The sequence below is a fragment of the Manis javanica genome, chromosome 2, assembly GCF_040802235.1.
Source record: "Manis javanica isolate MJ-LG chromosome 2, MJ_LKY, whole genome shotgun sequence".
NCBI lineage: Eukaryota > Metazoa > Chordata > Mammalia > Pholidota > Manidae > Manis > Manis javanica.
Window position 1 is genome coordinate 107,531,274 of NC_133157.1, and position 16,557 is coordinate 107,547,830.

Consider the following 16,557-nt stretch of genomic DNA (forward strand, 5'->3'; position numbering starts at 1 on the left):
CCATCATTGCATATACCAGTTCTTCTGCTTGGTGTCCTGAAGTCTATCACAGAACTGTCACAGAACTGCTGTAGTATGGATGCTTGCCAGAGTCAAGCTTGAGGTAGATTCACCCCACTGGACACTGGCATTGGGCTGCTGGCCATCCTCCTTGGATCTGTCTCTACCAACTTGTCAGTTTGTCCAGCCCTGATCTCTACAGGACTGGTTTCCCCAGGGCCTAGCTTTCTCCTCTAACCCTGGGGCAAGTTTACAACACAGGTCAATTTTCTTTTTTCCTAAGGAATATAATTTCATGGAAAGTAGTACTTAAACTTTTCTTCATTTAATACCTCCTTTGTTTTGTTTTCCTCATTATATCCTCTGCTTGTTTATCAAAAAAACTCTGAACTTACTGAAGTTGTTTCCCTTGCTTATTCATCCATCACATATTACTCTTAACCTGCATATCTGATCAGCCTTAGATAGATAACCAGTGATATTTCACTGAATTGATTTAATGAAAACCAAATCCAAAGAGTTCTTAAATTTTGTTAGCCTGTGCAACTTTTTTAGGCAATCAGGTACACTTCTATTTGGGCTTTTAAAAATCTTGAAAATAGCTTGAAGAACTCCTCACCAATCTCAGTGTGAGATCCATTCTTCTCTTGAATATAAGAAAAAAAATACATATTCCATTTCTTATAGTTAGGTCTGCTTGCAATGAATTCTGTCAGCTTTTGTTTTTCTGAAAAAAATACTTATTTTGGCTTCTCTTTTGACAGATTTTTTTCTGCATTTAGAAGGCTGGTTGACAGTTTCAGTACTTTGACAATTCTAGGCCACTGTCTTTCATCTTGCATAGTTTCTGAGGAAATATCTACTGTAAATTTTAACTTTGTTTCTCTGTAATTTGTCTTCCATTTTGGAATGCCTTTAAAAAGTTTATCTTTGCTTTTCAACAGTTAGACTACAAGGTGTCTTTGGGTATTTTTTGTGTGTGTATCTCTCTCTGCCTCCATCCCCTACTCCCTCTTTCTCTTTCTCTCCTGATTGAGCTTCTTGAATTAGTGCTTTGAAATCTTTCATTAACCACTTACGGTATCTTTTATTAAACACAGATAATGACCAGATCTTTAATTATTTCTTTTGCTCCATTCTCTCTCCTCCTGCTTTTGAAACTCCAATTGCCTATATGTTGGACTCTTTTATATTGTCTTATAACTCTTGAATATTTTGTTAATTAATTTTGAATTTCCTTTTCCTCTTTGTGTTTCACTTTGAGGATTTCTTTTGACCTAACTTCAAATTCACTAATGTTTTCCTCAGCTGTATTGAGGCTACTGATGTGTCAATCAAAGAAATTCTTCATCTTTGGTATAATTGTCTTTTTCATTTCTAGTATTTAAATTTGACTTGTTTTTGTATTTGCTCTCTGCTGAAATTTCCTACCTATTGTTTATCATCCATGTTGTCCACCTTTTCTCCTAAATTCTTTAATATTTTAATCATAGCTATTTTAAAGTCTCCATCTGATAGCTCCAAGATTTGAGTCATCTTTGAATCTGGCCTGTTGCTCCCATCCCTTGCTGAGTGGTAGAGTGCTATTGTTTGTTACTCCATAAATGAAAGCAGAAAGGGTTGTCTGTTGTTCTAATCCCTAATCTAATCTAATCTAAAGACTCTGTCTTTGGGAATTGCTGTGTGCCTGGGTCTCAGAGGTGGGCTTTCTCAGGACTTCTGCCCTTCCTCCCTCCACCTTGTATCTGAAGATGACCTTGGGCAGGAGTTCCCTGTCCCTCTTGAGGTAGTGGGAAACCTCTGCTTGGTATCGTTCAGACTCTAAGGCCTAAAACAATTACTGACCCCTCACTCAGAGGGCTTCCTCTTCTTTTCTTTTTCCCCTGTCATAATATCTTCACCTATGTCCTATAAGCAAGAGGCTTTGCTGCCCTTCCCAGCAGGAAGGAAAGCCCTGGAAGAAAAAGGTGAGGCTTGGTGCCTAGTACTTCTCCACTGATACCCTTCTCAAGTCTAATTGGTGAGAAACTTGGCAGCATTCCTCCCTCTTGAGGGCTTAAGACTTACCTCCTAGGATAGAAGGGCCCAAGGAAGGTGATTTTCTCCGAGCAGCAGCTGATTCCCTCCTCAAGCCTGCACCGTCAACATGTCTCTGCCCTGCCCTTAGTTTTCCTCATGAGCATCAGTGGTAGAGAAGAAAGAAAGCTATGAATGAGGGTGAACTCCCCTCTATGTGCCCCAGCTTCTTCAGACTGCTTTGCTAACCCATACTTGCTCTTCAGGACTTGTATTGCAACTGGCATGGCACTGCTTCTGCTGTAGATGAGACTGTTCATGAGTCCCATCTCTGCATGTGTCCCACTCCTCTTTGGAATTCCAGCTACCTGGTTGTGACCTCAGTTTTCTGACAGATTCAAGAAAATTTGTGATTTTGTTCTTGTTACTGTGGGAGTGGCATTTTTTTTTTTTTGCATCCCATGTGGGAGCCAGAAGTCTGATTTTTTTTTAATAAAATGGATTCATACTTATTATATAAATAATAACTTGCTCAATAAAGAAATGTCAAAAAAAGTAAAAAAGAATCCTGCCACCCAGGAATAATTATTGAAAACATCTTGTGACCATCCTTTCAGACAAATCTTGATACAAATTTGCCCACACAAGACACAGGAAGATTGTTCAATGTCACTGAATATATATAATCAGTTATATACAATATTTCATGTCATAGAAGTAGCACTATTCACTTAATCAATTTCTGTCAATTTACTAGTGCCTTTCTGAGATACTATTTCTATGCTTTTGCTCTTATAAATAATGGCTTCATCATCTTTAATAGAGACATTTCCATGATGGAAGAATTTTGATTAAAAATTCTTTAGATTGGATATTTTAATAGACAACATGTATTCTGCTTCCACATACCTGACTTCCTGCAGTGAGCATAAAGTCTAGGATGATTTGGAGCCAGGTGAAGAGTACAAGCCCACATAGGCTTTTGTAGCCTTCGGAGCCTTTGAGAAGACATGCTTGAGATTTTCACATAGCCTGCATCAGCCTGGATTCAGTAGGGCTTCATAATCAGTTGTCAGTCAAGATGTTTCAGAGCCTCTTGACAGGCATAGAGTGGCATCCTTGGGGCACATCAGATGAGGAGTCTTATCCTATTTTTGAAAGAACACTCTAGCTTATTAATTTTGTTAGAAGAAAAATCACTAATAGTGTATGTAGACAAATGTTTCATTTTGGCTTTTGGCCTACACAATTAGTACTTGATTGCATAAGGTCTCATATTTTATTCTTAATGTTCTTGATTCTCTGGTCTCTTCTCTCCAAATTGCAAGCACCCAGGCAGGTTTTCTTCTCTTCACCTGCCCTCCTCTTCCCAACCAACCACCCACCAGCACATTGCTGGTGATTAAAAATAGTTGTTTGCTTAGAAGGTGAAAAGAAAAAGAATGTTAATATAAAAGTTAAGATTAATGAAACTGATGCTCCACATTGCTAATCATCAGGGAAATGCAAATTAAAACCACAGTGAGATATCATCTCATGCTAGTTAGAATGGCCACTATCCAAAAGAAGAAATAACATATGTTGGCAAGGATGCAGAGAAATGGAAACCTTCCTCCACTGTTGGTGGGAATGTAAATTGGTGCAACTGCTGTGAAAAGCAGTATGGAGGTTCCTCAAAAAACTAAAAATAGAAATACCATTTGATCTAGTAATCCCATTTCTAAGAGTTTACTGGACGGAAACACAATCCCTGATTTGAAAAGATATATGCACCCCTATGTTTATCACTGCACTATTTACAATAGCCAAGATATGGAAGCAACCTAAGTGTCCATCAACAGACGACTGGATAAAGAAGATGTGGTACATATTCACAATGGAATATTATTCAGCCCTAAAAAGAAAAGAAACCTTGTCCTTTGCAACAACATGGATGGATGTAGAGGGCATTATGCTCAGTGAAATAAGCCAGGTGGAGATACCATATGATTTCACTTATTTGGGAATATAAAACAAAGCAAAACAGAAAGAACAAAACAGCAGTAGACTCAGACACTGAGAAATGACTAGTGGTTACAAAGGAGGAGTGGTTGGGGTCAGATGAGAGAGAGGTTGAGGGAGATAAAGGGGCACAATAATTCACAATCACAATATAAGTTGTTTATGGGGATGATAGTACAGCATGGAGAATATAATCAATGATTTTGTAACATCTTTCTATGTTGATAAATAATAACTGCACTAGAGGGGTAGCTTTTGAACCACTGTGTTGTACATTTGAAACCAATATAAGATTGTATATCAATGATACTTCAATAAAAAAAAAAGAAAACAAAGATTAATGAAATTTTAGTGACAGATGATTATCTTCCTTCATGGTGAGTCCGAATGATTGTTTTGATAGTAATATGTTTAATGGTTTAAAGGAGAGACAAGGAGCCATTAAACCCAGAAAGAATGGCCAAAGTTTCAGAAGAGGAATGTTTGTGGAAATTAGGAGGAATAAAGGAAAGCATTGACTCTCATTGACAAGACAAGAAGAAAAGGGATATGATAAGGAATATGGTTAATTATGTTTATTAAATGTTGTTTTTTTTAAACATGTTCTGAGAGTGCTCAAAAATGGGAAATAATGTTAACCTATTATAAATGAACCATATTTCTTAATTTTGTGAAATTTTAGTTGTAAGTATATATACAAATGCAAAAGAAATATTTATGATTAATTATTTCTAATCATAAGTTTTTATTATCTTTATAATTATTTATGTACAATTTCCCACTTAGGAAGTTATCCATTTTTATATTAATTTTATCATTCATCTTCACCTCTATCTATTAACAGTCCGATGTTTGCACCTGTCAATGAAGTAGCCGTATAAAGACCAGCATGTGTATTCCAGAGAAAGTAGAATGTCAACAGCTGACAAAACAAAATGACAGTTTAATGTGGACAGACCCAGGATTCAATATACATGCTGTAGCAAAGTTGAAAGTTCAGCTCAAACCAGAGAGCAAACACTCTAGTCTACATGTGGCAATGCTTTTATTTTATTTTTTAATGAAAAGAGAAACTATCTTCTTTATTGTAAGATTATTGTCCTTTGGAGAGATTGAATAATTATTTGCTTTATAGGAGATATGCTTCAGCACAGTCTTATCTCTAGTTATTGAGAGTTGAACATTATATGAGAGCCAGGAAGGGAGCTTTGAAAATTGGAACTGATATTACTGTACATGAATTTAAACACAGGGTTTATTTTTATAAACTAAATTACTGATATGACTTTGAGATAGGGAAATAAATCAATAGAAATGTCTTTCTACATGGAAATTTGTTTTGTTTCACCAATTTGTTTTCTTAACTTTCTGTGGATTAATTCTTTCAATTTGGGTTTTTGCCCATTAGCATAGGGGCAAGTGCCCAAAGCTTGGGGCAGGGTCCTTCTGCTGTTAGCCAGATGGCTGTGAATCACTCTATACTCCCTGTGTCTGGGCAGAGAGGTGGCTCAAGTGTACTATGCTCCTTGTCTGAGAACAAATAGGTGTAAGGTTTCTGAAAAGTGCATGCCTCCGTCACTTTGGTGATCCTCATTTTTTTAATCCAAGGAAGGTTAATGATAATAAAGACTTTTCATTATTTTTGTTTAATTGCTGTTGTTATGCCTTAGGCTTTGTTTTTGACTAGCTTCCTGTTACATGGGACTTAGGAAAACTGAGTCGCAATGTTGGGGTGGTAGGTTGTTTCCTCTAGGAAGTTTAAGATACTATGTAGACAACTCAGGGAACAATTATTTGGGTAGTTCTAGGACCATTAAAGGGCTCTCTAGGACTATGGGGACAGATAGAGTTGAAGTTAGAGTTTGAAGAACTAAGGCAAGAGCACTGGTTTAGGGTCCAGGTTCAGGGCTGGGTGAATCCTGAGGCTCCTTGCATCAGTGAGGTCAGTTACATCTGGACACAGGCTTCCATCCCTGACTTTCTGCTTTTCTATTTCTATACATTTCATTCATGACTTCATCCAAGTTGTCAGCTTCAACTAATACACTGATTACTCTAAACTGCATCTTTAGGATCAACCCCATTTCCAAATTCCAGGCTCTTGCCCCAGTTGCCTGTTGTATGTCTTCATGTGAATGAACATGCCATGGGTACTTCAGTCTCAGAAGGTCTGAATCTGAATTTATCAAGTTCTTCTTCATTAAAAAAAAAGAAAACTAGCATACAAAATTGTCCCTAATCCTATTATTTTTACTTATCTTAGTGAACAGGACAATTCTTCATCCAGTTGCTGAAATAAGAAATTATGGGCAATTACTTCTTCACTCAGAAAGTACCCTAAATTCTGCCTTTTTCATAATTCCTCTCAAATATGTCTCCCCTGCTTCAGCCCTGCTTTGTTTTCTACTGTATCTCCAGTGCATAGAATGTTTCCTGTCACATAGCAGGAATTCAGCAAATATTTAGTGAATAAAAGAACAGAGTGTTGGCCCTGAAGAAAATAGTTGATTCAGGGAACAGACATTTTTAAAATAAATATATTCTAGGGAACACTCGAGAGAAACCTTTATCCATTAAACAAACACAGGCTGCTACGAAAAAGGAATAGTCTGAGGAAAAGAACAATTTCTTGGAAGTAACACTACCAACCAAAAAACCAGCAACGGGCAGACTGAATAATAAAATTGACACCACTGAAGACCTATTGAACACTCTGGAAGATAAAGTGAAAAATGTCTCTTAGAACATAGTGCAAAATTACTAACATAATTTTATTTTGCTTTTTTAAATTAAGGTATCATTGATATACAATCTTACGAAGGTTTCACATGAGCAACATTGTGGTTACTCCATTCCCCCCTATTATCAAGTGCCCACCACATACCCATTACAGTCACTGTCTGTCAGTGTAGTAAGATGCTATAGAGTCACTACTTGTCTTCTCTGTGCTGCACTGCCCTCCCTGTGCCCCCGCTACATTATGTGTGCTAATCATAATGCCCCTTAGTCTCCTTCTCCCTCCCTCCCTCCCCAGCATCCCCATCCCGTTCCCCTTTGGTAACCACTAGTCCCTTCGTGGAGTCTGTGAGTCTGCTACTGACTAACAGAAATTTTTTAGAAAAGTTAAAATATGGAGGATAGATCAAAAAGGTCTCATACCTTCCTAACAGAGTTTTCAAAAAGCAAAACATATGGAATAAAAGTAAGACAATAAAAAGAAAATTTCCATGAGCTAACAGGAAAAACCATTCATACCGAGATGGAAAAACCTACTAAGTGTTAAGCAGGATTAAAAAGAAGAGCAAAATATCTACTGTATTTTTATCAGGTCTCAGATGCCACAGGTTGTAAGACTGTCCATTATTTATGTACCCGTAGCAAGGGAAAACTGCTACCAATGAAATTATGACACCCACCAGTTGTAAGACATCTCCATTTCAAAGATGCTAGAATGCTGAGTGAAACAGGAAATATGTGTCTTAGAGTGATGAAAAGAGTTGGTACAACCTGGTGTGATTTTAGGTCTAAGAATTAAGAGGGAAAAAAACAACCCAAGTTTGTCTACAATGGAACAAAAAAAGGAAACATACTAATTTTCTCATCAGCACCATTGGTTTCTACAAGAAAATACAGCAAAGTTTTCAAAAAGAAAAAAAAAAGAGTTTGAACCCTAATTCTTATATCCAGCTGAAGTCCCAATTGATATGTAAGAAAAATAAAGATATTTTGAATATGTAAAAACTCAGAGTTTATCATTCATGGAACCTGTCTGAAAAAAAAATTGCTTGGGAAATACTCTAACCAAACATAAGAGCTATCCAATATAAGGGATGATAGGGACACAAGAAAAAGGAGAAATTAAGTATGACTCAGAAGTGAGGAAAGATAGAGAAAAACTGAAACATTGAATTAAGTTTGAAGAGATTCCTTTCAGTGGCATTAGTATCAGGTTTACATTTCCTTTCCTATGGTCCAGTTCCTATGGTCCACTGTGTGCTCCTGTGATAGATAATATGTACATAAACACATTGTAAATGCTCTTTACTAGATTTCAGTTTTTAGAATTATGCAGATAAAAAATGGTGTAGGTAAAGCATGGAGGACTTAATTACAGTTAGGGAACAATCCTACAGATATCAACAATGCAAAAATGGAATTTCTTCCACAAATTGTCAGGTTGTGAGAGTCAAACGTGTTGGAAAAAAAACCTAAATAAATTTCTCATCTCTCACAGCAGGGAGTTAATAAATCAAGATATAGAAGTTTACATATTGAAGTCATAATAAAAGCAACCATGATAAGAGCCAAACATTTGCAAATAAAAAAGTGGGCATATGAGAGAGAGGGAAAGAGGAAGGTAATATGAATGCTCTGAATTCCTAAGTTTTGTTTGTGGGGAGCCCAAATCAGTAATGACTATCATTTGTTTATAATGATAACGATGAGAAAAACTAAGCAAGACAAAACCCTTAGCTTCCGGAAAGTGAGTTTTATGTTCCTGTATACTATTTGCCATTTATTTTTAAAAGGTATGCCTGCATTATCATTAAAAATCTGAAGTAATATGAAAGAGAATCAATAAGTAGAAAAATAGAAATAAATAGTAATATATATGAAGTGTCTGACAGAGTAAGCTCTCAAATTATAGATTTTATTAACAATAAAATAACAATATAACAAATATAACAATATAACAACAAAATGACAAGTTTGTTATTTTTATACGTGGCAGCTGATGTCAGCTATGTTCTCTCTGCCCCCTCAGATATGCGTAAAATTGCCTCAAACCCACATTCTATGCTTTGCAGCAGCCTAAACAGTGTCTGAGGGTTTCTGCAGATGCCCGTGGCATCTCCTGGTGCTGGCTGCTGTGTCTGAGCCCTTCTTCCACTGAACTAAGGCAGTTCCTGAGTCTCACTGCACTCTGCTTGCAATTCCAGTTTTGTTTAGACACTGAATTCAATTCAATTCTGTGATTTCTACTAAAACCACCCACTCACACAACACCTTTGTATATGTAAGTTCAAGGAGGTTGAAGATGATAAGTGACAGGGGCAGTTCATATCACTAAGATGCCTTTTCAGATTGAAGATTGGACACCACCCCGGGCGCTGGTCACCCGCAGCTTCACTGCACACTGACACCTCCAGTCTTTGGTCTTGCCTGCTGGTTCTCTCTGTCTCACTTCCAAGACCTCACCGCCACTGCTCGGGGGAGCTCTCGGTTGCTGTTACTTTATTGTTCAGAAGTCTAACTCCTGCTCCCAGACCTGGCTCCATACCCTCCTTGGCAGAGCCCACCCACTAACATGGGGAACAGATCAAGGCCGTTTGTGTCACTAGAGAGGGTAACAGTGGTAATAAGGAGCACCTTTTTCTGTCTATGATATAGGAATTTAGGGATAGCTCGCCAAGTAGATTTTTATATCCAGTATATGTTTCCCACTGCCATCTGCTCTCATCATCATCAGAGAGATATAGAAAACTCATCTTAATTATCATTTAAAATGAAAATTTTTAAAGCTTGTGACTTTACTGGATGATAACTGCCCAATTTATTTTTTTTTAACTAAAATAGTAAAATTTGACCAATATGTAACTAAAGCGTAATGCATTACAAGCAAAAAAGTAGTGGGAAAATTGGTTTTAATGGATGGTAATTGCCCATTTACAGATGCAATGTATAAACATTGAGCTTTATAAATTAGATAAGGCAAAGAAGACTCCTGTGGGACTATGGCTGGCATATATTAAGCCTCAGTTGCCTTTCTCTAAGCTGCAGGTATACACATCTTTATGCATTGATTTGAAATGTCATATTTACCATGGTTTGTTTTCTTGCCAGGTTAGAGATATAATACCAGTTATGGTACATAAAGAAAAGAAGATGAAACTACCAGTGGATAAGGTATAATAATGATAATATTACAATTATTATTAGCCTAATTATTGTTTATATTGATTCTGGCTATTATTAGAAAGTAGGAGTGACTGAAAGCTGCACTAAGAATCAGTTTAAGAGACAGAGGACCTGTTTGCCTCTATAGTATGATTCTGAGGCACATTACTGATGCACCTAAAGCTCCATGACATGCCTAAAATTCCACTGTTAGAGATTTGTTCCTTTTGCTAAAACTTTGTCCCCTTGTGAACTATAAACAATACTGAGATATGACATAAAACTCTGATATGATTGATTTGATCAGATCCTTTCCTGAGAACAGTTCTGATAAAAAGAGGAAATAGAGTAACTGGGGGAAACTGCTGATTATGATGAAGAGCTGGAGAGGCCACATTAAGATAGGTAAAACAAGATGTAGAAAAAGGGATACCTGGTAGGGAGAGGGATGATAAAGGTACATTTTGGTTACTTCATGATATTGTCTAGAGCTGGCTGCCTTAAGGTGAATCATTTACAGGAAATGGAAGCATGGGATCTTAACTTCTTCCAGTTCATGGGAATTTGCAAGTAATTATAACTCACTGTTCCCTCAAATAATTTTTGACAGTAGTTGGAGTATGCATGCTATTTAATAGGAATAGCCTTTCAGATTTGTGGAGAAACAGGGTGTACTGTTCATGTTATTAATTTTTTGATTTATTTTCTATTAAAAGACTAAAGACAAACATGTTTTGGAGAAGCAAATAGGAATATTAAAGGCTGAGCTAGAGGATGAGAAAAAGAAGACAAAAAGGAACTGATAATAATGATATATAATTATTCATAATTTATAGCTAATACAGTATTTAACCATCTATAAATTTATTACAGGTTTAAGAAGGAATTAGAACATAAGGCAAAACCTGGGAAAAGAAATTCTTTATTCTCAGGAAAAGGTACAGTGTGATATACACAAATTCTATTTATAAAAATGTGACTAATCGTATTTTAAAGGAAATTGGGAGTAGAGGATGAATTTTTCTGTACATATTAATTGCACTTTTCTGTACATTTTAATTGATATAAAATGGTCTCATGCACGTTTAACAAGAAATGCAAAATAATTAGCCTAAAATAGAAGAGTTGGCAAAGTCACTTCAGAGAAAAAAAAATTCAAGACTTTCTTGAAAAGTAATTTCAAGACTCCCTATCTCAGTGCTTCAACTTTCAAGGATCAACAGGACAGACTCTCTTGATACCTGATTTAGCAAACCTACATGGTCATCTTCCTCCATAAAGCTATTAAAACATTTCCCTGCTCATTTGCATTTGATAATATCTAACTGGTCTTTATCTTCTTTGTAAAATTGCTTTAAATACTAGGTCTTCTAGCATTTTCCAGACAAAATAGTTCTAACTCCTTAATCTGTCAGGTCTGTTTTTCACTCACATGATCATTTTAATTTCTCTTCCCTATGTTATCTTCATCTTTTTAAAAATGGAGAATGCAACACTGCAATTCTGAAAAAGCTAACAGTGATGCCAAGCAGAGAAAATGCCTATTTTTTTCCTTGTCTTAACATGTTAATGTTAAAAATTATGTTATTTCCTTCCATAATATTCTGTTCTTTATCACTTGTTAGAAGCTCCTTTGCAAGATTTTTTCATAGTCAAGGATCATTCAAGACAGGATGGATCCAATATTGGTCTGATTTTATAGGTCAGGCTTGAGACTCACACATAACTTGACAAAGTGACAATGCCCTACATTTGCACAGCATTTCCTAAGGATACACTGTACATTGCGTGTTTGTGTGTGTATGAAATTCTGTACATTGCTGTATATATGACACTGAACTAATCCCAAGGGGCACACTGAGAATCCACATGGTACCACAAACACCATGTGATGGTGAGTGAAAGATCTCCTCCTTGTGGTAAAATGTTCTGCTTTGTGCTTCTGCTTGGGTTGCACATCTGTGCTCTGAAAAATGTGCATGTTTATACCGACCCTAACTACCTCACACAGTTACTGCAAGGGTAGAATATAGAATCAAGTGACACAAGAGACTGAGGACAAAGGAAGCTTTACCATGTGCGTAATTTCATTTCCCTGCCCGTGGATTTTGGACTATCTCTGAAACTGAGTGGAATGTATTTCCCTTAGGTTTTTCTGTGCAGTTCACTTTCATCCTTAAGATGTACTTTATGTCTGTCCCTATGGAATTCATCCTATCCTTCAGTGACCATTTACAAGAATGTCTCAATTTGACTTCAGGTTAATTTGCTGTTAGTCAAGGTGTTGACAATTTTATTCACTGGTCTCTGCAGACTTTATTTACATATTTAGGACAGCAGAAAATATCCGTACATACTTTCTGTGTTTTCTCTTTGGCGGACTAACTGGGACACAATGTTGGGACATAATACCTTGTCTCTCTAGCTTGGTTGCCTCACCAAGTGTTAATTCAGGGTGACACGCAACAACATAGAGTGTGGGTGCCGTGGACTGCATCCTGCTGTGGTATGGAGACTAACCGTACAGTGCAAACGTGGGTGTGCTAAAGTGGTCATTTCATTTCACTGTAACAGATCTTAGATAGGGAGGAGTCATTTCAGTTTAGTAGAGGACAAACTTCACTTTAGCTATTCGAGGAAGTACAGCAACCCCAGTGATTTCTGAGCCAACTCTTGATTTATATTCAGTCTCAGTCCAATTCAGAGCTTCATCTCTCAGCTGCTTTTCCATCTCTGCTGAGTGTGCTCTGTTTCCAGAAATATTGAACTTAAGCAGCACCGGCAAGAGTGGGCTAGTCCTTTCCCTCGGCGTGGCCCACCTAGTACAGCTGCTGATGTCATTGTCAACATTTCCTGGGCACAAAAGGTGTGCAGGTGTGGCACAGCAGCTTGGGGAGAGATTGCCACCTGGCTGATGCCACAGGGATGTAACCACTCCCACCCCAAACCCAGGCACTGGTCCACCGACACCCACCTGGGCCGCCCCTGTCCCATCAGGTGAGCTCCTGGAGCTGCTGGACTCACCTTCGTCCCCCGTACTTTCCAAGTCAGAGGCAGCTTACTCGCGGCGTCCACACTAGTCTGGAATGAACGGATCTGGAAGAGGCACAGACGCTGCTGCCGACCTCCACTGCTCTCCCGGCTCATTGGGTAGCACTCAGCTCCCACGGCAGTGAGATTGCCAACGACGGAGGAAAAGACAGGGTGTCTGTGGCGCAGGCTCACTCTGAGATTCATTCCGTCTCTTGCCCCGTCAGAGGGCTGCAGTGGTTGTCCCGGTACACCTGCCCTCACCTGGCTCTTCAGTTTCACTCCTGACATGTTTAGACACTGCATCTTTGTTTTCAGCCCAGGTCAGGGTATAGTGTAAAAAAAAAAGAGAGAGAGAGAATTCAACATTTGATAGCTTGTTGATAATGTAAAAATCCTCTATGTATCTCATTGCCCCATGAGCATACCCACAAAACTTTAATTTTCATCTGCTATGAAATTCAAATTTTACAAGAAACGCCAAAGCCAAATTAAAGTAAGTCTGACATTTTGGGCATGTGGTGTTTTCCTGGAGTTTTGTCCCTCCCTCTCATCAAGGCTTCTCAGGGCGTGGGCAGGTGAGGGGCTGACGCAGGAGGTTCGGAGTGCCCAGCCAATGGTGCTCCGAGGCCGTCGTCCAGGGTGGAAAGTGAGAGAGTTGGAATCAAAAGCCAAGCAGACCCGGAGGTTGTAGCAGCATTATTCATGATTGCCAAAACCGATGCAACCAAGTTGTCCTTCAGAAGGCAGAAGGATAAACTGTGGTGCATCCAGACAATGGAATATTATTTAGCACTAAAAAGACATGAGCTATCAAGCCATGAAAAGACATGGTGGAAATTTACATGCATATTACTAAGTGAAAGAGGCCAATCTGAAAAGGCTGTATACTGTATGATTCCAATTATGTGACATTTCTAGAAAAGGCAAAACTATGAAGGCAATTAAAAGATCAGTCGTTGCCACTGTACTCTTCCCAGTTCAGCCAGCCTACTCCCCAAAAGGTACACTTATAGTTATTTGGAAAAGATTCTTTCTCAAGCAAACATCTTCCTCTAGTAAATTCCATTATGTGAAAAATGTCACAGTATGCATCCTAGATTGTTCTCCAGCAAGGTTGTAACAGTTTACACTCTCAAAAGCAGCCCATTAGGTTACTATGTCATTTTTCTAGAAACTGGAGATAGAACAGTAAACAAAATGCATCAAGTCCCTGCCCTCGTGGAACTTACCTTTTATTGGGAGGAAACACAGTTAACAAGTAAATGTATAATATGTGGGGTCATGACATATTATATGATGCAATATGTCATATTAGATGACACATTGTGCCTCTGCAGACTGGGCAGGAGTTGCTAGTTTAAAAATGGTGGTCAGGGAAGAAAGACCTTTCTAGCCAAATGGTATTAGAGCAGATACCTGAATGAATGAGGGACAAAGTGGTGTGATTATCTAGAAGAGCATTCCAGGCAGAAGGAACACCACATGCAAAGGCCCTGGGGTGGAAGCCAGCTTGTGTTTTCAAGGACAGCAAGGAATCCTGTGGGCTGGGATGGAGTGAGGAGGGGAGAGTGGTTTAAGAGGCCAGTGAAGTAGATTTGGAGCTTTACTCTGAAATGGGAAATCACTAGGAGCTTTTTTTTAATTGATAAAAATATGTTCTCTTTTACATACCTGGTATGCCATTATCACACCTACTAAAATTATCCATATAAATTCTTTAGTATTATTTAATGACCCAATCATATTCGAATATCTTGATTATCTCATGCATTTGGGGGTATGTGCCTCAAATCTTTTTTTTTCTATAATGGTCTTACTTACCTCCCCATTCTTTCCAAGCCATTGATTTTCTCATTTGCTATGTAGAATGTTCCACATTCTGTATTTGGCCATGTGAGTGTGTGTGTGTGACACTGTCAAATTGTTTTCCAAAGTGGCTGCACCATTTTACAATTCACTAACAGTGAATACAGGCTCTAATTTCTCTATATCCTTTCCGACATTTGCTATTGTCTGTCTTTCAGTCATCCTAGTAGCTTTGTCGTGGCACCTCACTGAGATTTTGATCCATGAGTCTCACATCTAATCTCTTCTGAGAGCCCTCTATCTGACTGAATACTATGATTTTGATGTTTTTCTTTCTTCCTAGTTGGTTGCCAAAGGTTGTCCAGCATACTCTTGACTTTCTCTCCAGAGCCCGCTTGCCTGATAGTTGAATCTCCTTATTTTAGCATCATTTGTAATCTGGGTAGGCTGGAATTTCTCAAATTTTTAATATATTTGTTGTGTTTCAAAACATTATCATCATTAGTTTTGATGCTTAATTTCTCCAATCTTAAGTCAGTGGGAGACCTTCAGAGTTGACTGCTGTGTTCTTTTGACATAATCTTTGATGACTCTCCTAAAAATAAAATGTCTTGGCTCAACTTGGACATTTATGCCTTAGACCTAGAAACAGCCATTTCTGAAAAATTCCCCAGTCTTTTCTAGGGAAAATGTTTTAAAACCACAGTCTGGGCCCGACAGGAGGTATGTCATTTTAGAAGTGAAAGGAGTAATAAGTTCATACCAATATTTTCAGTGTTTTACTTGCATCTCTTTTCTCTTACACTGAAATTTCTAGTTCCTAATCACAGAAACATAATACTGGCTTGCTTTGTCCTATGATTCTTATGCATTTTAATTCCACTGTTTCTTTTATTTCAGCTTCCATGCCCTTAAGGATGAGATGTTTACAAGGCACACATTGTATCGCCAGTATGCTGTGCTTGCTGACACATCCTTCAATTATATTGTAAGTACATATGATGTTCAGATGCTGTTTGTCTCTTTCATGATATCTGTGCAGGTCGTTCTGTTCTTATTTAACTGTTTTTAAACTCCTGTCAGTACAGGCCCTGGAGATCTTTTATGACAGTCACTCTGCTAGACTCTGAGGGCATAAAACAGAGTGCCTGAACCCAAAGAGCTCAAACTGGTGTGAGATACAGATATGTAAACAAACTGTTACAATGCAGTATGTTTGAGCTATAATAGGAGCAAGTGAAAATATCAGAGGAGAGGAGACTTATTCTAGCTGGGAACTATCTGTCAGTCTGACCATTGGTGGCCATAGATGGAATATAGGGAGACATCAGAGCTCAAAATTCAAGCAGCTAGTCATTTCCAAAAGGAAAAAGAAAGTAAAAGAATCTGTTCCTTGTACCAAGCCATTATTTTATTATTTTTTTATTAAGGTATTACTGATATACACTCTTATGAAGGTTTCACATGAAAAACAATGTGGTTATTACATTCACCCATATTATCGAATCCCCCCCCTGCCCCATTGCAGTCACTGTCTATCAGTGTAGTAAGATGCCACAGAGTCACTATTTGCCTTCTCTGTGCTACACTGCCTTCCTCATTATCCCCCCAACACTATGTGTGGCAATTATAATACCCCTCAATCTCCTTCTCCCTCCCTCCCCACCCACCCTCTCCCACCCCTCCCCTTTGGTAACCGCTAGTCCTTTCTTGGAGTCTGTGAGTCTGCTGCTATTTTGTTCCTTCAGTTTTGCTTCTTTGTTATACTCCACAAATGAGGGAAATCATTTGGCATTTGTTTTT

The 16,557-nt window shown here is 38.1% G+C and overlaps 1 protein-coding gene across 1 annotated transcript in view; it reads left to right on the forward strand.

The window, feature by feature from the left end:
* Positions 1-15,906, forward strand: part of C2H10orf67 (chromosome 2 C10orf67 homolog) — an 84,685-nt gene extending 68,779 nt beyond the window's left edge. Inside the window, 5 exon segments of the mRNA XM_073220180.1 lie at positions 10,632-10,709; positions 10,787-10,808; positions 10,811-10,853; positions 15,655-15,742; positions 15,838-15,906. Coding sequence (XP_073076281.1) covers positions 10,632-10,709; positions 10,787-10,808; positions 10,811-10,853; positions 15,655-15,742; positions 15,838-15,906 — 300 coding nt within the window.
* Positions 15,907-16,557: the final 651 nt, after the last annotated feature.